The sequence below is a fragment of the Typopeltis vanoorti genome, chromosome 1, assembly GCF_054136105.1.
Source record: "Typopeltis vanoorti isolate ZY-2024b chromosome 1, IOZ_Tvanoo_1.0, whole genome shotgun sequence".
In the NCBI taxonomy this organism is placed as follows: Eukaryota; Metazoa; Arthropoda; class Arachnida; order Uropygi; family Thelyphonidae; genus Typopeltis; species Typopeltis vanoorti.
Window position 1 is genome coordinate 149,381,648 of NC_143549.1, and position 26,620 is coordinate 149,408,267.

General features: G+C 35.1%; 1 protein-coding gene across 1 annotated transcript in view; it reads right to left on the reverse strand.

The window, feature by feature from the left end:
- The window catches only part of LOC150110532 (E3 ubiquitin-protein ligase KCMF1-like), a 111,665-nt gene that overhangs the window by 16,644 nt on the left and 68,401 nt on the right, over positions 1 to 26,620 (reverse strand). The window contains exons 4-5 of the mRNA XM_090394593.1: positions 23,214 to 23,318; positions 9,968 to 10,124 (exon numbers count right to left, since the gene is read on the reverse strand). Coding sequence (XP_090250719.1) covers positions 9,968 to 10,124; positions 23,214 to 23,318 — 262 coding nt within the window. The remainder of the gene's footprint in view (positions 1 to 9,967; positions 10,125 to 23,213; positions 23,319 to 26,620) is intronic.

The window sequence follows — 26,620 nt, forward strand, 5'->3', positions numbered from 1 at the left end:
ACAACTGGGCTTCTAAGAAGAAGAGAAGAATTAATGTATAGAATTTTAAGCTGTGAGCATTACTAGGTTTTTCATTACTTAATGAGAAAATAAGAAAAATCTTAGTCTTGTTTGTTATAATTACTATATAAAATATTATTGTTGTTTGAAGTAATTTCTAATAAAATTACTATTTTAATTTGTTACGAAAAAGGGTCTTTCTTAACTCACATATTCAAAATGTGTATTTTTATAATATTCTATAGAAGATTCACTTGTTTATGCTAAGATTTGTTTGTTTATATGGATGTTGGAATTTACAATTTTCAGTTAAATATGATGGAAACCTTTTGCATTTGAAGTTTATTTAGTATGTAACAAACTCTAAAGTTATATTTACAATATTAATATTATATTGATATCAGCTTTTAGTTGATATTCCATGAAGATAATAGTAAATTGAAATTCTGAAGCTTTCACTGTTATTAGATTGGTTATATTTACAAATAATAGAAAATACTGTGCAGTATCTTTTTTTGTACACTAGGCTAATGCTTCATTCCACCTGGCTGGTAAAAATTTCTGGGGAGAACACTGTACTACTTTTTTTTTTTTTTTTAAAATCAATGAAAAAGAGAAATAAAGTAAAAAAAGGATGATGAAAGGATATACATATTGGTATATATATCTCTATATATTCAGTGCAACATAATGCCGTGATTTAGTACTCATTCAATACAAAAGATCAAACCTTTCTTTCATAGTTACATGGTGATCAGCATTAATTTTTAAAAATTATGGAGACAACCACCATGTTACACTACCGACATTTCAATCATATCAAGATCATCACCTGGAGTATACATGTATATACAAAGAAACAAGCTACGTTACAATCCGCATAATATGCTAAATTCAGACTAATTTGGTCAACTTTTAAAAAAATTGGCTGAACCTCTACCGTAATTTTAAAAAAATAAATAAAAAAATCTTAGAGCGATGTTATTTGTTTGGTTAGAAATTACTAAGTTAATAAATTATAACAAAACAGTATTCACTGTGGCCAATACATGAAATAAGAGCTGATGTTATTGCTTAGAATACTAAAATCAGGTTTTGCTGGAGAACTTGAAAGAAGATGTGTGAGCTGAACGTGTGCCATCCATATTCTTGGGATTTTTATGCGATCATTATTGTTTAGATTAGGATAGCTGATCAAAATTTCACATGCTTCCTTAAATTTTCATTCATACTAGGTTTTTGTATGAGGTAAGATGTATGATGGGATTTTAATGCCACCATTACTGTTTAGATTAGGATGGTTGATCAAAATTTCACAGGCTTCCTTAAATTTTCGTTCATACCAGATTTTTGTATGATATAACGAACAGGTTCCTTTCCAATCAATTAGGTGGGCATTTATTTATTTAGCATATGATGATGATACAATGGCCGAGGCCCCTTTTATGAGGAAGTATGGCACCATCTCAACCCCCCCCCCCCACACACACACATTTTATCTGGGCTCGGGACCGGCATAGATGACGAATCAGGCTTATGGCTGAGTCTTAAGTATTTCTGACTGTAATCTGTGTGTGTGTATTCATGGGGCCAATTTGCCTGTTCTGGGGGACGAAAAACCGGAGTTTCCGGGGGTGAAAATACCTCCCCCCCAACTTACCCTACCGTAGCAAGTTTACAGTGGGGCTTAAAAGCTGTATGGAGGTTGTATGTGTCTGTCTATTTTTTCTGAAGTACCACGGATGTAAGGAATGGTGATGGCATTTCTGAAGTCCTTCTGAAGAGATGGTCAGAGAATGGGAAAGGACTTAATTATTTTTTTAATTCTGTAGTCATTATAGCCATTGGAAAGGAAGGTGTTGTGTATGTGTTTGAGTTCTGTTGAAAGGGCAGTTTTACTGGAACAAAGATTGTGGGCCCTATTGGTCAGAGTTTTAATAATGTCATATTGCTGGGAGGGGTGGTGGTGGTGGTGGGAGAGTTTGTGAATGTATCTGCCTGTATGAGTTCTATATACAGAGAAAGAAAGGTTACCATTAGGAAGGTGTGTTACTAAGGTGTCTAGGAAGGGTAAACTATTGTTATTTTCCTTTTCCATCGTAAACTGGATTCTTCAATGTAGACTATTGAGGGGACTGAGGAAGGAATCTAATGTGTCTGGGCCATGAGGCCAAATAGAGAACACATCATCTACATATCATAGCCAGATAGAAGGTTTTAGAGGGTAAGAGTCAATGGCTCATTTTTCAAAATTTTCCATGTAATAATTGGCAAGTGGGGGTGGGGGGGGGAACCCATGGCACTTCCCTCTATCTGTCTGTAGATTTTGTTCAATCTAATTTAAACAAATGCAGTTGCATTAAATTTCCCAAAATTTGGGAAACTTTAATTATTAGAGATCCCTCTTTACATCCCAGGCCACCTACAAATGCCCATAGAGGGCGCATCACCTAGATAGGACTTTAGTTTCACTTTGTATTGTATTTGTATGTGTGTTGTTATAAAAAGTTTTTGTAATCCCTGAAGATGTCTCTGTGACGGAGACGAAATACTGGAAGTTTTCAATTCCAATATTTCGTCAACATATGTATTCTGATCATTCATGGTAATGAAATAGCACATGAAGCAAAACAATACGGTAAGTCGAAACTACACTTATCAAGGCTATTAAATCGGCTGGCCTTTTTAAAAAGATGTTGGGACTCGGGAGTCATTCCTAACTGTGTTAGGCTTAAAACCAAATTTAAATCTAATAAAGCCCTCCGGATATACAAACGTGCTAGTCTGGCACTATTACAAGAGCAGATTACTGAAACTCATGCTAGCCTCACTACGACAACACTGCCATTGTCTCATTACAGACAGAGCTCTCCGCTATACTCAATCCTGAACTTTGGTCTATTCTCCTTAGAATCTCAGAAGCTTCCCCTCAAAAAGAATTCCAGAAAATAAAAAATAAGCACATCAAAAAGTTCAATAACCTTTGCAAATCTAAACCGCTGCCTGAAGTTCAACCGTTCCATACATTAGTCAACCTATCTTCTAAAAGACTTAGCGAAGATGCAGTTAGTGCCCTAAGCCTCTGACACAATTTTGCCATTGCACCTATTGAAGTTCTGGTACTGGATATTATGTAGAACATCGAAAGTGGAATCTGTCACTTAGCTCCAGAAACAGCCAATAACATCGGACTTGACGTAGCTAATTCTCTCCCGTTCTTCACCTCCTAAAGTTAATTTATCTTCCAGTCAATTCTCTGCCCTCAAAAAAGTACGGAAAGAAAAAAGTATTGTCATCACCAGAGCTGATAAGGGTAATGCCACTGTTGTTCTCAATGCCTCAGAATATAATCGGAAAATGGATATTATTCTCCATGATCGCGCTACCTACATACCACTGGAACACAATCCCACAAAAACTCAAGTTAAAAAATTAAAAAACATACTTAAAAATGTTTCTTGCTGGCCTCCTGACATTACAAAAAAAACTCAAACCATTCTGTTCTCGCCCCCCCCCCCCCGATATATGGTTTACCCAAAGTCCACAAACCTAATTCTCCCCTAAGACCTATAGTTAGACTTACCATTTTTTTTTTTTTTTTAAAAATCAAACTCGGACATTTTTGAGAGTTTGCTCAAAACAGAAAGTAACGCCTTCTACGTTAAGTACTTACGATTCAAAAGGCTAAATAACAGAGTGGTTAACAAAAAACAACATTTCATAGTAATAATTTTTAATTACTCTTAACTGAACATAACTTATTATTAAAAAGTTATTATTTATCACTAGAGTGAACTTTCTTTAAAAATTCTTTGTTATTTTTAATTGCATCGAAAAATTCACTACAATTTAGTTCACTATTAAGTTTGCAGCGCAATACAGCTTTTACTGTTGATTCAGCCATTCTACCTCTTTCTTCAGACCATATATTATTCACTATTGAGAATATCCTTTCAACAGGTGAAGATGTGCCTGGCAGGCGCTGAAAATGTATTCTATAATTTGGACAAGATTGGGCAATGAAATGTTCTTTTCTTTGAAATGACTGAATAGTTGTATCCATTTTTCTTTGCAACTTGTATTTTTCAAAATGTCATAGTTTGCCAACCAAAAAGCTTTTGCAATCACCACTTCATCAAACAGTTCATCCATGTTGCACTATTTGCAGTTTCATTAATTTTTTCACCTGAAGCTTCAATTTCCGACCAAGTTAATTCATTGTTGTTTATCCAAGTAAAAGATTCTGCTCCACCAAAACTGTTTTCCCAAAACTCAATGTAAGAAAGACATTGGTCATAAAATTTTGTAAACTCTTGTAGTATTGTATTAATACTTCCATTATTTTCCAATATTCTAAAAAGCTTTTTTGTTTCTTGAGGTATAAATTTATTATCACGCCTTTCCTCAAGATTTGTTTTTAATTTTCTAAGTTCAATGACAATATCTGTTGCACTCACTTTTGTACTTTCCATAATCAAGATAGATTTGTTAAACAATTTGAGTTGCCCATGCACAAACCACAAATACATTTCACCACAATCATTATCAAAGAACTGTTTTATCATCGCCGGAGAGTATTCTTGTGAAATAAAATATGATTTCAGTCCCTCACAGATTTCAAGTATATTGTCAATAGCTGGAAGTAGCGAAAGAAAACGAGTGTTGCCATGTTGAAGAACCTTTTTATACTCTACATCTACAAATTCACAGAACGCTTTTAGTTGAGTGACTCGAACCGTATAAATGTGGAAATATTTATAAATTTTGATTGCTAAAGCTTCTATTTCAATAGGTAGAACATCAACTGCAGTTTGAAGACAGTTGCAAACAATGTGAGCACCGCAACCAATGCCCACAATATTTCTTTCTAGTTCCTTCTTCAATCGACTGTAAATATTGTTTTCTCCATTATTTATATTCCATTAAACCTCTAACATGAAGTTCTTCACAGCACTTAAGCCTCAACACACGTATTGCTACTTAATAAAGGCTTAAATTTTGCACTAGCACTTCATAGTTTATGCCTTTATTACTTTTGATCTAATAGAGGCATAAACTTTGCCGTAACAACTAAAGACAAGCTTTGCAGCTGCACCTAGAACTGTTAATAAACAATGTTATATACTACAGTGAAAGGAGCATTAAATTTCTTCCAAGTCATATAACTGATAAAATTTTTTTAGAAACATGCAAATTTTGAATAATATCAAGGCCACACTTAGCGATCTCACAAAAAAAGAACCAGCAGCCATCAAGTCATTATCATCATCCCCACCCCCTTTTCTTTCCTTGAGGTTTTTCTAGCAGGTGTGTTATATGAATGATATACAATGCATAAATTGTAGTTACTGGGCTATTCAGTATTAATAAATGTGCTAGCTAAGTACATGAGTTGAGTGCATTATATTTATGAACTAAGTATCAAGTGAGTCTCCTGCCAGATGGATTGTTTTGCAGAAAGTAAAAAAGCTACCGAGAGAATGCTATATACAAAAACTCACCCCAGCAGAAGACAACTATCACTTTGCAATTCTTCATAACAAAATGTTGTTAAAACATTATAATGATTTTGTGTTTAAGAGAAATTATTTCTCTTTATTTACAAATAGTCTGCTTGCAGGTACTTTCCAGCCATACTACCCTCCGATATGTATTCTTGTGAATGCTGAATGATGGAATCCTATGATGGACTAAAAGAACAATAATTATTATTTTGGTTGGAACAACTAGGTTTGAATCTTATCAAGAAAATAAGGACCATTTTTTATAGATGTTTTCAACTAAAAAATTTATTTGGTCTGAGACAGAGGTGGCAGGTTTTTTTGCCTCTATTAACTTTGTTTCTTTCTCTCACAAAACCATCACCTCTGTTTGAAACCAGTTAATTCAGATTTAGCTAGAAAGACCTAATATATGGTCTTCATCCTCGATTCAAACTCGGGCAGTTTTTCAACCAAAATGCATGCTGTTCTTTTGACTGCATGCACACACACAGATGCCAGGGGAAGTTAAACAGCATAGAAGTATAATATGTCCTTCTGATTAGAGCTTATAGCTTGAGCCATATAATGACACTTGAAACATGCACCGACTATTTAAGTTATTAAATAACTTGGTAGTAGTACCATGAGAATGAAGAGGCAATCCCAAATGACATGTACAGCTGATTACATATAATGCTGGAAAGAATTTCTATTACAGCAGGAGTTTTGCAATATGCTGGAGAATATGTTGAAAAGTAAACATATGTTGCTACTGACAGAAATTATTTCATTTATGTGTGTACCTTAGTGTACTGTAAAATAATATTTACTTATTTCTGGTACAATAAGTGTAAATAATGTTTCAATCCTTTTGTTGAAAAAGGAATGTATACTACAAAAATATTTTTATGCATATATTCTTAAAAGGTGTCCATAGAATTTTCAAAAATAATAATGTAAAATTTTTCTGTTTTGAAGTAATTTTTCTTGAAAACTATAAAAGATGGAAATTTCTTTTTTCTTTCTTCAGAAATTTGATGTTCAGTTTTCCATCAGTTGCACATAGTGATCTGTGCAAAATTTTGGCTGACTAGCCCCTGTCCCCATAAGATGGGAGCAGACAGTTCTGTCAGCAGTGAAAGTGTGCACATAAACACACTCACATTTACACGTAAACCTCTAGAGGTTTGATGGTAATTACAAAACTCACCATGGCAGTTCTTCATTATCTATCACAATGCATACCATACATCTCATTGTTTCCATACTCTCTAAGGGAAAATACCTCATCCTAGTGGCATACATACACACTTCCTTCACATAATTGTTAGGGATGCCCCCCCCCCCTTCCACTATGAATATCTTATTAAATAGAAAAACAAGAAATTATCATGCTAGAAAAGAAAAGCTATATTTACTAAGAGCAATTTAAGTTTTCATACACTGGAAATTCTAATTTCCATTTTGTTACTTTTCTAGATTGTTCACACCCCCCCCCCCCCACACACACTGCTTTCAAGGTGCATAATAACCATACCATCTACATCTTCATTGACAATTAAAATGTACAGGTTGCACAAAGAGACAAAAGCAATCATGAAACATAACTGGATTACTGAAAGCAGGCAGTAATGACACAGTTCCATAATCTCACATTGAAACAATTTTGCATTCTAGTGCTGTTTGACAATGCTAAACACAAATTGAATAACTGATAATAATAACAACTGGATTTCAAAAAAAACATCTTCAGAGTATAAACAACTTATTCCAATACACAGGTAACTAAAAATAGTATTTGAAACATCTGAATATAACAGAAAAAAAAACTGAAGTCCTAATCTGCCACCTTCTAATGATATGCTCCTAAATCCAAGTCATATTCTGGATGAAAAGTTGTTTTGTTGGAGTTGGGCTTAAAATGATTGTCTCTCAAGTTATTGAATGCAGACACACTTTTTGAGGTTAAGAAGAGTGCTTCACTGCAACTGCTGACTTGTAACAACTTCTATAAAGCACTGTAATCGCCCCAATCAACTCCCTACTTCAACAAGTACGGCATTATTAGTTTACCAAACATTTGGAAGACAGTCATTTAAGAATAACTAACTCAACAATTGCACACTTCTTTTTATCCAACAGAGCTTCAAATTAGAATTTTAATTCTTCTGTCCATTTACAATATGAACTCTTTCCAACACTATTAGTGTTGAAAAGAAGTGCCTCCGTAGCATAATTGGAAGAACAATGATACATTGCACCCTTTGACTGGAAAAGGCCTAAATTCAGTTTTTTCAATTGAAAGTGAGTTAGCTGAACTCACATGGAGGTAGCAGAGTTTTTTCTCCCAGAAACTTGGGTTTTTCATCCAGCATATGGATGAATCGGTCTTGAGAACACATGCAATTTACAGACAAAAAAACACTAGTGGTGGTGGCATTTAGTAGATGCGTTAATGAAGGTATGATGGTAGTGGCAGTTCACTGTAGTTTATGGATTAAGTGATAAAGATGGAGGGTTATAAAGTAGGTGCCCTCCCTCGATGATTCTTTGGACTCCTTTAAGGTGTCCCATAATAATAATAAGTGCATGTGCACACTGGTGTCCAAAAGCTAAGGACTAACTACATTTTTACCTGTGTATGAAAAAATTATTATAAATCTCATACAAATTAAATTGCAATATGTTTTTGGCAAAAGTTACAAATATCCTAAGGACATAGTAAAGGAATTAATGTACAATGCTTACAGAAAACTATGCAGAGAGACATTTCAGTATAGAATATGTCCACCCCAAACTGCAAGAAAGCTCTCACCAAGTCATGACATGCTTAGCACCAAGTGATTCAGAAGTTCTTAAGGCAAACTGACCCACTCTTCCTTCAGAGCAAGGATAAGGACTTGTTTGTTTTCTGGAATGGAATTTGAAGAAGAAATGCATCTCCTTATTGCATCCCAAATGCATTCTATGGGGTTGAGCATGCTAGTCACATGATTCGATTAATATCCTTGGTCTCCAAAAGTATCTCCACAGCTTGTGTATGATGTGGTGTGGCACTGTCATCCATAAAAATGAATTCTTCACCTACAGCACCACGAAACAATTGAACATGATGTTGAAGAATTTTGTTGCAATATTGTTCAACAATCATAAGTCCCTTTTTTTCCAGCACTTGTAGCTCAGTGCATCTATTAAGCATAATGCCTCCCTGCACCATGACTGGAAAACACCACTGTATTTATTCCATTCAAGAACATACGCGCGATGGTAAGCAGTACCATTTTCATGCTCGATCAAGTGTAGTCTAGAATCAGAGGAAAGACTAAAACGTCTCTCACCTGTAAAGAGTACATTAGCCCATTGGTGTTTCGTCCAATTTTTATGGATAGAATACCAATGAAAATGTGCTCTACCATGAGCTGTAAATAAAAGGACATAGTCTACAGGCTTTCAGGTGTATAATCCTACTTATCACAGATGTCTTGCCATAATTTGTTGAGAAATCTGAGTACCTGTGCTTGAATAGAGCTGACTTGCAAGTTAACCTGCTGTGCTGCATTAATTACATTTTGCTGTTATAACCAAAAATCTGTTTCATGCTCTATGGTAGAGAAAAGGTGACCTCCTAGCAAACATCTGGAACACATTCCATTGGTTAACATTGCCCAGAGTCTGGATACAATGCTATGTGAGATTTCAAACTATCTGCAATATCAGTAATTCTGCGGCCTTCTTCAAACTTTCCAGTAATTCTTCCCTTTTGCATGCAATTCAAAAATCTGAATGTGTATCTGCTTTCTACTCAAAATAATCATTTATACAAAAAGCTCATACATACATGAATTTGTAGTTGTAATCTTCAGAAATAGTGTTCATCCTTAGGTTTTGGACACCAATGAATTATGGCAAGTTGTTTGAACTCTGAAGATGCTAGTTTGAAATCCAGAGATATCTGCTTTCATTCTTGTGGTGTTGTTTAACACTTAAATATAAAATGAATAACTGACAATACTTAAATTTGTCTATAGATCAGGCCAGTGTCTCTCAACCTGTGATATGCACACCAATGGGAACATGTAGAAGAAAGATGGGGTTATATGTAAATAAAACTAAGATCCATAAAAAAAAAAAAATGAAGTCCTAAGAATATGTGGACTAAATCACTAATTTCGAAAGACAGATTCTATGTTAACACTCATCACCTGCATCTAATCAGTTCCTTAAGGTAAGGAGTAATTTAAGAAGACAATTCTATCACACCAGTTACAAGAGAGATATATAAGTAATAAAACAATTAAGAACTATTTACTTATTATTAAACTTAATTTATTTTGTATTATAAATAACAGAAAAGACTATGACCATAAATGAAGAAAAGGCATTGGAGCAATGCTTGACAGAAGAGATCCAATTTTGTCCTTTTTTAAAATTTACTACATTTAGAGAATGGAACATGATTTGATAATTTATAAAATATGCGGCACCTGTAATTGGGTCCATTGACTCTCTGGAACCTGGAGAAATAGAAGACAAGCCACATGAAGCACTAAACTGCATCTGAGAACGACGTGCTCTAACACCACTTATGCCTCTTCCTTGGTGGGATATCCTTCTGATACGTCGAGAATCAGATGAATCTTCGTACACATCTAGTTAAGAATCCTATACTACTAGTCCACAACTGTAGTTATGATCTTAATAATACAGAATAATTAAGATAGGAAAACCTTTTATGCTTGGCATAAAGGATTTTCTAGGCAAATATTACTATATTACTATATACTTAAGTAGGAAACAATATCCATATTTTCAATCTCAATATAGGAAATAAACGTTTAGGACTATGGATTGCAAATTTATCAAATTTTTCAATTTCCAGTTATTTCTTAAAAAAATTTCCTAAATACTGGTTTACTGGCAATTTTTTATATTTTCAAAAAAGTTATATGGAAAAACAATTGATAAATATTAATAAACCAAAATTTTATTCAAGCATAAAACACAACAACAAAAAAATTATTATAAGGGAAAAAAATATCAACATATATAAACTTAAAAAACAAACTATTTTTATTGCTGGCATTTATAAGTTAATTTTATGCTAATGGCTTACATAACTGTCTTAAGATGGTTATGAACCCTCCCACCCCCAGTACTTCCACCAATTGCTTGATTTTTCTGAGCACTATTTACGAACGCCAACATTCTCCCTTTGGTACGTTTAAAATAATACTATGGTGAATTTTTACCCATGGCTAAAAAAAATTTTCAATACCTCCTTTTACAAAATATCAAGTCACACGAGACATTCTAATTCTTAATTTTGATTCACTATTTGACACAATATGTAAACAACTGACACACTACTCACTGCTCTCTCAATGATCAGTAAGAACACAATCATCAGATATAATTTTGCTATTGAAATATTTGGATACTTGAACACATTCTCAATAAGCAAGGATAAACGCTTCCATCAAAATCAAGATAAGGAAACTAGACTAGTGACTCCCACCATCTCTCTCCTTTCTCTGCCTTATGCCTCTCCTGTTGGTATTTTCATGGCCACTATTCAACTGAGCAGCTAGCTATCATGATTTCTCCCTTTTCCATTAAGCAATAAACAAACCACTGATCAACATCCATTCACTGCCTGAAATCAAACTTAAAGCAATTTCTCATCCTTCTTTCATTTTATCTGCCTATGTCCTCTGGAATAGTCTTGCTCACATAATTTTTCTCTGAGGACTACAACCTCCAGTTGTTAAAAAACAACAACTCAGAACACACATTCCTTCTTAACCATGTGACCACACACACACGGCACCGATGTGATTTAGGTTTTGCAACCTCTAATATGTAGCATTAATAACGTTGCAAAAGGTTATTTTTATTTAAAAAATAAAACTTCTTGCAAAGAAAGATGAAAATTAAATGCTGGTTTAGAAAAAAAAATTAAAATTAAAATAATAGAATCAAGCTGCTTCCAGGAATGCCAATAAGAACACCATAAACACACAGAATGAAACCATTTTGAAGAAAATGTCTACTGCTATTTGTACTGTTATATCACTACAGCCTTGTGAAAAGTCAACTGTAACTTAAAACTTGACAAAACTGAAAGTGGGGCACTAACAACACTCCATTTTCATCAATGCTTCATTGATGGAAATGGAGTGGAGATAGCAGAGAAATTACTAAAATATCAAATCAACATAACAATTAGTGTTACTGAAATTAAATAACCTGAAATTGGTGAGACTGTTCTAAATAAGATTTATTCAGGCAAACAGGGACCAGGGAAAGGAAGAAAAGTTATATTCAATGCTAAACTCAAAGATTAATTTATCTCTTGTGTGTGGGGCTGGTTTTGTGTGTGTATATATATATATATATATATATATATATATATATATATATATATATATAGGTTCTGTAAGAAAGTAAAGGTCATTTAAATTCAAATACTAAGGGGGAGGGGGGGGGGAATGTTTTTCATTGGAGTCCCAAACAGCAGAGTAGGAAAATAAACCATAGGTGCATTAGGACATGGCTAATAACTATGGCAAGTGCCCACTAAATTTTTGCTCTCAACACACATTATTCATTATTTCCAACAAAAATGTTTATAAATTCATGCAATGAAGAATGCACAAAATACAAAGTCTTAATGAGTGAATGAAAGCAATGTTTTCAGACTGGTGCAGAATGCAATGTAGAAAGGACATGAAATAGTAAGTGACCACTAAATGAAGAGCAGAATAAAAATAAAAAAGAACTGACATTGAACACCCCTTTCAAACATGAACTGTATGCATTTATAAATGTTATTGGGATAAAAATGAAATAATCTGAAAACAAGAGCCAAACCTTAAAAAATGAAGAAAGCATGATCACAAAATATATATAAAAATGTAGGAAAGCAAAGCTTTTGGGAAAAACAGCTATGGGGAGCTTAGTGTGTGTATGTACTAGTTTCAACTCTCTACCTGCATCATTCAGTTGGAGGCACTTGTTTGACTAACACGTAACATGCTAAGTGGCTGTAATGTTAAAAATCGAATCCTGCGCTATGATAAAGTTTTTCACCAAAGAAGTGCTTTCTCCAAATGCTATCAAACAGTAATTGGATGGTTTATGAAAGCTTCTCCTTCATATTCCACTGTGAAGGAATGAGCTAAACAGTTTCACCTAGGATGAGAACATTGAAGGTGGTCCATCTTCAGTCTCAGTCTGTGGAAGTGATGACTGAGGAAAATGCCTCTCTTGTTGAGGAGGAAGTGCTCAATGATAGACAGCTGAAGCTCAAAGAAATCTCAGCAAGGTAGGGGATTTCTATAACAACCATCTTTCACAAGAAGCTTCACATGAAGGTCAGTGCAAGTTTGGTGTCCCGACTTCTCTCTTCAATTTAGGAGCATTTGTGTGACCTGTTCCCACAAGTTTTTAGAGCTTTGCCAAGGAAATCAGAGAAATATGCTGGAATTAATTGTCACCAAGGATGAAACCATGGTCTTTTATTATGATCTTCTTTCCAAAAGGAAATCCATGGAGTGGCAGAAACCAGGCGAAGCACTGCCAAGAAAAGCCAGGGTCACTCAGCCCATCAAGAAGTTCGTTTTCACAAATAATAATAAATATTACATCTATTTCTAATTACAAACAGCATTATGAAAGTAATTGGCTGCATGTGGTTGTACAACAGTTGGAGTATGAGTGATTTTTATTCCTTTACCCCCCTCTGCTACAGTTTATATACAGCAGGAGTTGTATTTCTTGTAATAACACAAGAAATACAACTTTTGTTGAATCATGTAAAACAGCATGTGTAGTAGCAATTCTTTGGATGCATAAAAATGTGTGCATTGCTTACGGTGAAACTAAATATGAGTATTTTATGTTGTTAGGCATCAAAAAGATGACACTGATCATGAAGTGGGAGACCAAAAACCACAAATGAGTTTCCATTTAAAGAAAGCAGTTAAAAAAAAAAGAAAAAAGTCAGAGGTGAGATCATGAGATCACTAACAATGAAACTGAATACTGCATAAGTCAAACAAATAACAGAACTGAGCTACAAGAAAATGTTGTATATGTTACAAAGGAAGGCAATAAACAACAAATTACACGAAACCACAGTAATTAGCTTTAATGAAAGTAGAGATATTTTGTATTAAAAATAACAGTACATCAGTGTGTGGCAAGCAATCAAAGAAAAAAAAAATATAAGCCACATATAAGAATCGGTTTTACCAATTAAAAATGGCTGCCATGAGCTAGAAATTAATATGTTAATAAAGAATATTAAAACTATTTTTGATATTTACATAAAATGAAAATCTCCAATTTTTTTTTTTTTTTTTTTTTTGGGGGGAGACACTTATTCTGATTCAAGTTAGGCTGATGTAAAAGGACTTTGCAACATTCATCCCCAATCCAAAGAGAGGGTTGGGGATGAATGGATGAGAACAAGGCATGTTCCAGATGGCTCAAAAAAGTTTGCCAAAGGTGGAGACAGAGGGCTACTCACTATCAAAACTTTAATGGAATTAAATGGTTACAATCCTCATCAAATCCAGCAGATAATTGACTCGTGTTTCAAAACCTTAGGATTGTTTAATAGACCACAGGGTTCCAAATCCCTTATATTTCTGGTATTTTCGGAACCTACTGGTAGAATTTTGAAGTAGTATCACCTTATTCATATATATTTTTCTATCAACAAACTTTCTCATCTGTTATCATCTGCAAAAGACAACCCTAGCTGGTGTTTACCAGACTCCTTGTGAATGTAATTTGACATACTTTGGGCAGATTGGCCATTCTGTGCAAAAAATAATTAATGAACATCAATATTGTATTGAATACATGAAACCTCAAAAGTCTGGTCTGGCACAACATGGTATTGCCACCAAACAGAGTAGCCAGTGGGATGAAGCTCATTCTTTTCCACAGAAGCAGTTTTAAATATGAATGTCTTTTCAAAGAAAGTTGCAATCCTTTTACATCAGCCTAACCTGAATCAGAACAATTGTTTCTCTCCAAAAGCTTTGAGATTCTCATTTTATGTAAACATCAAAAATAGTTTTAATATTTGTGTGTAGAGGCTTGTATACAGCACTCAGAAAGGATTAAAACAGAATTTAATACTTCCTATATTTTGTCTCGGTCACAGAGACATCTTCGATTACATTTGCTGTGGTGGCGCATGGCGGTTTTTTTTCCATGAGATCCTATGGGTTGTATCCAAGACATAGTCAGCCAGGCCTGACTGACCATAGTCATTGTTGCAGATGTATGACTTGTGTTCCTCCAGGCAGATGGTTGCTGATCTGCCTGTCTGTCAGAAAGGCAGATCATGCTCCACCACAGCCAATTCCAAAAAGAGAGACTATTTTTAGAATCAGCAACAGCTCTCAGAAATCTACGAAATCTTAATAAATATGGTTGCATTAAGCTTCCTAAGATCTGGGAAACACATCATCGGAGATCCCACCTTACATTCCAGGCCACCTACAACCGCCCGTAGAGGGCGCTCCACATAGATAGGACTTTAGAGTCACCCACATGGTTGGGCTTGTGTGGTATTTGTGTATATGTTACATTAGTTTTTTGTAATCCCTGAAGATGTCTCAGTGACTAAGACAAAATATAGGAAGTATTAAATTGTTTTAATCCTTTCTGAGTGCTGTATACAATCCATTAAGCCTCCAACATGATAGTTTTAATATTATTTATTAACAATAGATGTTGAAAGGTTTCTTACTTGGTTATACTATAAATTAGAGATGCCAAGAAATTATATTCTTGGTTTCATTAGCCTTGAAGTCATTAGACTCTATATACAAGTAGCCCAGTCTTACAGTAACTTCACGTGCAAACTTTATTTGCTTACATTTGGAACGAAGAATATAATTTCTTGACATCTTTAATTTATAGTATAACCAAGTGGGAAAAACGTTCAATATCTTTCTCTAATCCAGAGTATTTTAATAATAATAAGGTGTAACACCTTATGATGACTTTTGTCACATTTCCATATCTGCATTACTTCAAACTTGCCATCACTTCTGGGTCTGTCTCCCACTGACAAGACTTCAAGGTTGAAATCAGTCTGAGTAGTGGCCCTTCTGATAATGCTTAGCTTTATACATATCCTTAAGGATATGTATAATATGTGCTTTGTATTATGGGATACTATGGCAACTGATATGAAGTCATTAGCCTCTATATAAAGTAGCCTAGTCATGAAGTGGCTTCACATACAAACTTTGTTTGCTACACTTGGATGAAGGATAAAACCAAGAATATAATTTCTTGGCATCTTTAATTTATTTATTAACATATTAATTTCTAGCTTGGGGCAGCTGTTTTTTTAATTGGTAAACTAATTCTTGTATGTACCTTGTATTTCCTGTTCTTTGATTTGCTTGTTTCTACACAGTGATGTACTGTTATTTTCAGTACAAACTATCTATACTTTCATTAAAGTTAATAATAGTGGTTATGTAATTTGTTATTTATAGTTATGCCACAGGTACCTCTAAAGATTAAAGAGAGGCAATCTTATTCTTCTCAAATCACAAATGGAATACAAAAGTTAGGTCCATCATTATCCTGACATGAAAATTCATGGTGTGAAATATCAACATCCTATACCTAACCAAAGGACAAAAAAGTTCATAACGCAACCTTCTAGTGTAAAGTGCACAATGACTGTCTTCAGGAATAGCAAAATTGCAAATCACCAGAACTATATCGTGAAAGAGAAGATGAGAAAGTTGAAACAACGGATGATATGTCAAAAAACAACCACTGCTTTTGAAAAATAACAATCTGAGACCATACATGAGGGTGTTTATTTCAAATGCTATTCAAGAGGGGATTAGAAATTGTGGAACATTCACCCAACAATCTGGAACAAAGTCAAAGTAGAGAGGAGAATGGTTCCAAAAACAACCTGAAAAGTTTTACTATGACAACTGAAAAATTTATTACACAATGGAGAAAATGTATTGAAAGGGAGGGAAATCATCTTGAGACACTTTGTATATACAGGAATACCTCGATTATAGCGGTTTTGATTATCGTGATTCTCGATTTATTGCGGTTTGTAATTTGATGCCAAAATTCCAATTATTGCACTCCAGATTTGAATTATCATGGCTGCGAGATGTAGCCCACTACATATGCAACCAGTTCGAGTCGCCACTCTCCAGGTATCGCTCTCTTGTAGCGCTTCGTTTTTATCTGACGGCACCTGCTCACCAGTCACCAGTAACTGTCTGCCTTTGCCTGAAGTACATGTGGATATTTATTTCTCTTCTTATTTACCTGAATGCTAAAAGAAACAAGGATGATATCAAGTCTGCAGCTATCAAGAAGAAACGTAGAGTGATCAGCTTAGAAGATAAGTTGCATATGATAAGTATGAAGTAGACATAACCAAAGCCAAAATTGCAAGAAAGTATGGTCTAAATGAATCAACTGTTCGCCATATTTTAGACCACGCTGCAAACTATAAGCAACTAGGACAAACTGCATCGACCTCGTCTGGGTCCCAAACTACGAGACACAGAAGCCATCTTATGATTGAAATGGAAACGCTATTGTCAGTGTGGATAGAAGATTGTAACCAAAAGAATATTCCTCTTAGTCAAATGACTATAAAAACAAAAGCATTGAATTTGTTTGAAACTTTAAAAAGAAAACAATTAGAAAGCGAAAATGATTCGGCGTCAGTAGTGGAAGAAACTTTCTCTGCAAGTTCAGGGTGGTTTGATCCGTTCAAAAAGCAATTGAGCATTCATAGTGTTCATGTACAAGGTGAAATTGCAAGTGCTGATGAAAAAGCAGCAGCTAGTTTTCCTGGTGAATTGCAACAGATCACTGAAGAAGGAAATTATACTGATGATCAGATATTTAATGCTGACGAAACAGGCTTATTATGGAAAAAAATGCCCACTAAAACATTTTCAGCAAAAAATGAAAAATCGCAGCCTGGCTACAAGGTTTCGAAGGAGTGTGTAACACTTTTACTATGTGGCAATGCTTCTGGAGATTACAAGATGATGCCTCTCTTTATTTATAGTTCACAAAATCCTCGCCCGCTTAGAAGTTTAGATAAAAATTTTCTCCCTCTTCATTGGAGATTCAATAGAAAAGCTTGGATGACAAAAACTATTTTTGAGGATTGGTTTAAAAACTGTTTTTGTCCTGAAGCTGAAAGGTACTGCAAGTCATTAAATCATGCACCTAGTCATTCAACAGCACTGAATGATTTGTGCAAAAATGTAAAAGTTATTTATTTACCACCTAATACCACTTCCATCATCCAGCCAATGGATCAAGGTATAATCGCATCCTTTAAGGCATATTACCTACTGAAAGTTATTTCAGTTATTTTATGTCTTTTTCACAAGCAATAGAAAAGACTACAGGAGATGAAGCTATGACTTTGACAGAATTCTGGAAGGCATTCAACATCAAAAATTGCATTGAGAATGTCAAGGAAGCATGGGGAGAAGTAATGTCTAGCAACCTCAGAGCAGCGTGGCAAAAGATTATTCCTCATTGTGCAAATGATTTTAAAAGATTTGAAAATGAAGTAACCGTGTTGTCAATGACATAACTAGGCTTGGCTTCGATCTAGGACTACAAGAAATTGAAAAAGGTGATGTTCAGGACCTGCTTCAGTCACATGATAAGGAGCTGGATGATGAAGACCTAATTAATCTCGAGAGCGGAATCAATGATAATGAGGAACAAATTGATGTGGCACCAAAGGGATTTACCCTCAAAGAAATGGACGAAATATAAATATTTAGAATTGCTGAAAATTTTAAAGAAAAAAAATCTTGAACGGTGATCCTAATATCGAGTGATCAATGAAAGTTCATCAGGAAATTGAAAATTCCATCCATTGCTAGAGTTTTATCATCATCATCATCATCAAATTCCTGTCATGTACCCTCAAGGGGTGTACAGGATATGACAGTACTACATGAAAAAAATTACATCATTACTAACTTCCTATCTACAATTTTCCTCCAAATCAGTCTGTTACTTGTCAAGACTCCAACATTATCAGATCTTATATTTCTATCGTCTAAGGCACTTTGTACCATATCAATCCACCTATATCTTGGTCTTCCTCTGGGTCGTTTTCCTGCCAACCTGGCAGAGAACACTTGTTTTGCTAATCTTTCCTCTCCCATTCTATTTAAGTGACCATACCATCTGAGATTAGCTCTGCTAACGCATTCCTGGATGCTGACAATGTCAAGTTCTTTCCTAATATCCTCATTTTTAATATGATATTGCCATTGATGCCATCTGTTCACGCCTCTAATCTTTCTCAGGACTCTCATATCTGCGGTCTCTAGTCTTTGGTCAAGTGTTTTACTTCTGACCCAGCTCTCAGATCCATAAGTTAAAATTGGTTTGAACACAGTCTTGTATACAGCTAATTTAGTGTTCCAACTAATTTCTTTCTTATTCCATATGAATTTATTCAATTGACTTCCCACGATACCAGCTTTGCTGATTCTGTTGTCTATTTCTATATTTAGTTTACCATCTTCAGTAAAAATTGTGCCTAAGTAGCTGAAATGTTTCACTTGTTCCACAGGTTCTCCATTCACAACACAGTTGACATTTTCAATGATTCTGCCTATTTTCATTGTCTTTGTCTTTTTATTGCTGACCTTCATACCATATCTATTACAACAGCTATTCAATTCAGTCAGAGAATCTTGCAGACTTGTAGCGGATTTATTTAGAAGTATAACATCATCCGCATAAAGCAAAGAGCTGACATTAACATCTCCAATTTTGATATCAGGTTGAATACCACATTCCTTCATAATGTGATCCATATAGATAATGAATAACAGAGGGGATAATGTACATCCTTGTCTCACACCAGATTTAACATTAAACCATCTTCCTGTACTTCCTTCAATTCTAACTGCTGACTTGCAACTCAAATAAAGACTAAGTATTGCTTGATATAATGCCCCATTGACACCATATAACTGCAGCATATTGAATAGCTTCTCTCTTGGCACCTTGTCATATGCCTTATCCAAATTGACAAAACTTAAATACAGATCTTTGTTATATTCCCATGCTTTCTCGACTATTTGTCGTAAAGTGAAGATCTGATCCTGACAGCCTCTATTTGGCCTGAATCCAGCTTGTTCTTCACCAAGCTTTTCTTCCACAATTTTTCTCAACCGTTTCTCAAGTATACTTGCATAGATCTTGCCAGGAACACTCAGTAGGGAAATACCTCTGTAATTCTCACATTCAGTTTTATTTCCCTTTTTATATATGGGTACTATGAGAGCTCTACTCCAATCATCGGGAATTCGTCCCTCTGTCCAGGCTTTCTGAACTATGCAGTGCAGCCACTGTAAGACTCTTATACCACCATACTTCAGCATTTCTGGTCGAATATCATCTACTCCTGCTGCCTTTCCACATTTCAAGCCTTTGATGGCTTTTTCTACTTCAAGTATGGATATGTATTCCTGACTGCATGCCTGGTCAGTGTTTTTTACCACTGTGCTGTCATCACTGCTTGTTTCATTTAGCAGTTTTTCAAAGTAATTACTCCATACTTCAAGGATATCTTTTTCTGCTGTTTTCATTTCACCTTTATCATCTCTAATTCCTTTTACAGCACTCTTTCCTCCATTCCTAAGCTTCTTCAACAACCTCCAGAATATTTTGCCACCTTCTTGATATTTATTTTCTATATTCTTGCCAAAGTCCTCCCATGACTTTTGTTTAGCTAGTTTTACACACTGTTTAGCTTTCTTACATTTGTCTCTGTATTCTGTAAGAGTAAAAGCTGACTTATTTGCCAGGAACTTTTGATATGCTTTCTTCTTTTCCTTCACTGCCTCTTTGACTTCCTGTGTCCACCAGGGAGTTCTAATTTTTTTATCCTTGCACACAACCTCACCACATGCCTCTCTGGCAGAATCAATCAATGTTTCCTTCAGAGTTTGCCACTGAATCTCCAAGGTTTGATTCCTGTTCTCAAACTCTTTCATTTTCTTTTCAATAATATTTCTGTATTTTAGTCTACAGTTCACATCTGAGAGCTGCTCAACTTTTATTCGCTTTAAAACTTTCTTACATGTTATTCTTTTCAATATGAAATTCAATTTTATCCTGCTCAAGACTAAATAGTGATCACTTCCAATTTCAAATCCTCTGTACACTCTGGTGTCCTGCACCAGGGAGAAAACATCACTATCAACAATAACATAGTCAATGAGACTTTTCTTATTCCTAGCCTCTTCTCTCCATGTGAATTTGTGCACATTTTTATGTTGGAACATGGTGTTAGTAATAACCAGTCCATGTCCTGAGCAGAAATCGAACAGATATTTGCCATTATTATTAGCTTTGCTCTTTTCTCCAAATTTTCCCAAAATATTTTTGTATGTCTCACAATCATTTCCTACTCTACTATTTAGATCCCCAACAAGGACCAACTTTTCCTTTTTCATTGTGTCAGTTGCTTTTTCTAAAGCCTCAAAAAATTCCTCCACTTCTACCTTAGTAGAACCTTCTGTGGGACCATAGGGCACAAATAAGTCTCATTGTCCAGTTCCCCATTCTCATATTTGCCCACATTACTCTACTTGAGACTGACTGCCATTCAAGAAGATTAGCCTCGTATTTTGTGTTGAATACTATGGCTACTCCTTCTTTTCCTTGATTGTGATTGCCTGAATATAACATTTTGTATTTATTGCTCAGAAAGATCTCACCAGTTTTGGTCTTTTTTGTTTCAGTCACCCCTATTATGTCGATCTGGTACTTATCTAATTCCTCAGCTAGCTCCATTTCTTTGCCATTCAGGCTTCTTACGTTGATAGTACCGATCTTTAACTCTGGTGATGTTGAGTTGGGGTTTGTTTCCAGATTTGTTCCAGTAGCTGACTTTTCGCTGTTCGCCCTGGTTCCCTGGCGAAAACAACGGGGGCCTTGTTTAACCGGGCGACGCCCCAGCCGGCATGAAATTTTGTCATGTTGTACCATCATTTTTTATTTTGGTTTAACCAATAAGAATACAATTTGGTCGGCTAAATCCCAAATTGCCAGCCCATCCTCGTTCGTTCAGTATCAAAGTAGATACCCAACAGGGTGCACCACGAGAAGGTGAGGATTGGACATTAGGTCAGAAGCCCTGGTCGGTTCTCCGCATTCCTTTAAAGGCTATGTGAGGTCTCCTCTCAGTTATACAGCTTTGACCCTTAAGCACCCCTTTATACAAAGAAAAAAGAAAGAAAAAATTCCACCAGACGACTCTACACCAATGTTTATCAAAGAAAGAATAATTGTATGTACTGTATGTACTCCTTATATATAAATAAAGATTAAAGAATAATCTTGTTTTTCGAAATGAAACCTTCATTTTTTAGTTAACACATTTCTTTTTTACTTCATATATAAAATTTAATTAATAGATTTGAAAAATCCTTGGGGTTTTTCAAATCGGGAAAAATCATTATTTATCCCGATTATCGCGGATTCGATTGTTGCGGTATTTTTCATGGCAACAATAACTGCGATAATCGAGGTATTCCTGTATATTATTTCACTGACATATCTCTAGAATTATCATATTTAAAACATATTACACGATCTGAGAGGATTCTGAAGTGTGCATCAATGCACAATGTTGAAATTTTTGTTTTCATTGAAATTATGCAATATATGTACAGGAAAACCTTGCTTAATGCAAATTCGATATGTGCGATAATCAGTGTGATCGAATGAATTGATGCTATTTCTCGCTTTGAGTGATTAATCAGCTAACACGTTTTTTTATGTTAAGCTAAATTTTTTTGTCACCAATCTGCAGCGAGCGGCGGCACTTGTCAATGCAGTGGCTGATGACAATTGGCAATTGACTTAAAGCTATCATCGCAAGCTTATGTGTAAACTCTGTTCTTGCTCAATCACTTTTCCTTCATTTTGCTTTAATTTAGATAATCTATAAGGCTTTATTATATTCAACTCCTGATATGGAAAAGATAAAGAGTGATAAAGAAAGTGGCAGTAATACAAAGAGAAGAAAAGTAATTACGTTAGAGGAAAAGCTGAAAAACTTGCTTAATTCTTATTCAGAACAGTTAAGCGATAATGATCTCTTCAACTAGAAGAACAGCATGCATATGAAAGAAGAAGAAGATAGGGAGTGCAAACAAGAAGAGAATGTTACAACTAAGAAGCTAAATGCAAAAGAACTTGGGCTAGTTTTCAATCACATTGAGCATGCTAAGGAAATTTTGTTTGATGATGACCCTGATATGGAACAGAGCTTCGAAGTCCACCGAAATCTTGATAAAGTGATTACCAGGTATCGTAAATTGCATGACAAGATGAAAAAGTTGAACACACTTTCAAACATCTTTACTTAATTTTTTTTGTAAAAAAGTAGCTAAATCAAATGTTTAGACATTAAATAAAAATTTAAGTAAATGATTTTTATTAACTTTGATTTTATCCTCTAATATAGCTTATAATTTTTTTAAAAATTTATGCTAACTGATGAATTATAATCACCCCTATTGCTTATTGTATTCACTTAGCACACATTAATTGATGAATTAATTGTGTTAAGCGAGGCTTTCCTGTATATATATTAATGACCCAACTGAGAAGTAATTATAACAACATAAATAAATTTTACAGATAAAAGGATATTGCATTTCTAGTAGAATTGACATGTTCTGAATTCAAGTGGCCAAGGAAATCATCTGTCATATGATTTGGTTCACCAGATGGTATTACTGCACAAATAGGACAAATCTAAAGTGGGGGGAGAAAAGTTAGGTTTTATTATACTTACTGATAAGTAGTCTGTATGATAAAATATCAATTGGGAAGCTAAAGACACAAGTAGCTTTTCCCATTTAATTCAATAAAGAGAATTAAACTTAACATGCAATAAGTATGTTACCTTCAATATATTCATAATAGCTAAAGTTTATATAACAAGGAAAAAATAAGGCAAGAAAAATTTTCAATAAAAAACAGCTAAATTAAGAGTTAATTCTTTGACCCTGAATACAAATGTAATATTTAATCAAAGACAAAAGAAAACTTTCTGTGGGAAGTTTTTAAATGGATGCTAGGTGAGAACCAACAGAATGTATTTAGTATGGCATAACACAAATAAGTGGACTTTGCATTGATTATTTCATGTTTTCAGATTCTATTCCTCCAGCACATGTATTGAACCCTCCTTGAACATGGATGGATTAGTTTTCACATATGGCCGGCCTGGTTGGCCGAGTGGTTAGTGTATCCGCTCTCCAGCAGAAAGGCTGCAGGTTCGAATCCCGCTGTGGGCACGGATGTTTGTGATTGTCTGTGAAAGTACTAGTGGTGGTAGTCGGCAGTAGATGGCGTTGGTGTTAGATGATGAAGGTTGGTGGAGTAGTGAGACGAAGAGCTGTAGAGTAGATGTCCTCCCTCGATGAGTCTGGACTCCCTGGAGGTGTGATAATAATAAGAAACATAATATTGATTGATAAGCTTATTCATCTCTTTAGCACTAATTCTGAATTTAATGGATATTACTAATTGTGATATCCACATACATTTAATGGTCTTGTCAGTCTGCTTGTATTGTTCTAACCATTTCTTTTTTTTTCAACAATGCAGTTCACACTGCTGCTTTCCACATTACTTCAATTTGCTTAATATTGTAAAAAAGCATCTGCACTATTTTTCTATTAACATTATTTAATTAACCTTAAACCATTACATGTATTTATATGCACATGCAACACACACGCAAATTTTTGAAGTCATCAACCAATGCCAGCAAAGGTTGGTCGACTGGGAGAGCCTCTGCTACTAATGGCTTGCAAAAAGTTAAGCAAGTTTGAGTGCAGTTAGTAGTAGTTGGAAGGGGATCAATCGTTCAATGCCGTTGGCACACTCTTCCTCGATGAGTCATCGGACTCCCTGGAGGTGTCGCATAATAATAATGCTAATCATAATGCAGATTGTTTCTGTATTTACACTGTGATTAGCATTATCTTGTTTATGTTCTTCTATGTATCCAAACAATATATTTACTGAACTACGGAAAAAAAAGAGAGCCAAAAGGCTTCACTTCAGCAATGCAAAATTATTCAAATTAAGTGGATATCGAATCCAACATTATTTCAAAGCCGAATAGAGAAACTACAAGAGTTTCGTGCCGAATAAAGAAACTATAAAAGTTTCAGCGGATCCAAGCATCAGCAAACCTTTCATGACAGGGGCAACTCATAGTAAAGGTGGAGTAAGCTCTGATCACTATCCTCTTGTAGTTTCTCTATTCGGCTTTGAAATAATGTTGGATTCAATATCCACTTAATTTGAATAATTTTGCATCACTGAAGTGAAGCCTTTTGGCTCTCTATTTTTCAGTAATTTATGGTGCCTTTTGTGATGTGACACCTTTTTTTTTTAGCAAGACCCAGATGTAAAGTATAAGTTCTGCATCATTTCAACATGAGTATTTACATCTGGGTCTGGCTCCCATTGACGAGACCTCAACAAAGGTCGAAACCGGTCTGGGTAGTGACACCCTCTCCCCGAATAATGTATAACATCATACATGTCTGCTAGGAGATGTGTTTTACATTATGGGAAATACTAAGGATAGTGATCAGAGCTTACTCCACCTTTATGAGTTGCCCCTGTCATGAAAGGTTTGTTTATGCTTGGATCTGCTGAAACTTTTATAGTTTCTATATTCAGCATGAAACTCTTGTAGTTTCTCTATTCGGCTTTGAAATAATGTTGGAATCAATATCCACTTGATTTGAATATTTACTGAACGATATGTGACTGCTGTGTATTTTTTAGTACATGAATTGAAGTCTCAGTTCTGGTAGAGTTCCAAGGGCAAAATAATTCCTTTGCACAAAAGAGGACCTAAGTCAGTGGTAGCAAATCACAGACCAATGATTTGCTAGTGGTGGTAAAGGTATCAGAAAGAGAATTCAAGAATGGGTGAATAATAATATGATACTCCTAGAAGCAACATGGCTTTCTGAAGGGTCGGTTATGCTTAGTAATTTACTAAATTTTTATAAAAGAGCAACAGTTCATGGCTACACTCTGATTCAGCTGGATTTTGCAAAGTCATTTGAACAAATATTATGTGGAATTCTGTTATGCAAATTAGATGGATATGGCATTGGTTATGTGGATAAGAGGGTGGCTGCTGGACAGATATCAAAAAGTGGTATATAGAGGAACAGAATCCAGGCAAAAGCAAGTGACTAGTGGTGTGATGCAAGGTTGAGTGCTAGAACCCCTATTATTTAATTTGTACATGAATGATGTAGGAAGTAACCTGAAAGAAATATTAAGTTGTTTGCTGATGATACAAAATTAGGTGGTATACTCAGTGTATACCACCACCCCTAAATCTCTAGCTTCATCCATTTTTTGGAGTACAGTCCTATCAATGTTATATTATTATAACGAAATATTATAAGGTACAAAAAAACTTTCCAACTTTTCAAATACATTCTCTCCAACAGAAAGATCCGGGTCCATACTGGTGGAAAAAAGAGCAGGCCCAGATTCCTCCACAACAGTATCCCACAGGCTCTGTGTTAGCCCCTCAACTCTTCCGACATACCATATACCAGCTCAAGCGAATACATGTATGCCAATGACCTAGCAATCGTAAACCAATCTATCTTCTTTGCCAACTTGGAAACAACCCTGAATACAGATTTAAACATCCTGGGAGAGTATTTCAAACAGTGGTACCCAAAGTCAAATCCAACAAAAACTGTGTCTATAGCATTCTACCTAAACAATGAGGCAAATCAACACCTCAACCTCTCTTCTGCGGAAAGATGGTAGAACATGTGCCTCACCCAAAATACCTTGGAGTGAGCCTGGACAGAAGCCTAACATATAAAAGGCACAAAAATTAAAACGAGAAATAATATCATTTCAAGGCTTCTGGAACAACCTGGGGTGGGGGCAGAAGTCCTAAGCAAAATACTGTGCTCCTGTCAGGGAAAGAAATGTGCACAATTAGTGGGACACTGAGAAGCCCCCCCCCCCCGGCTGTCTATCTAACATTGCTCAAA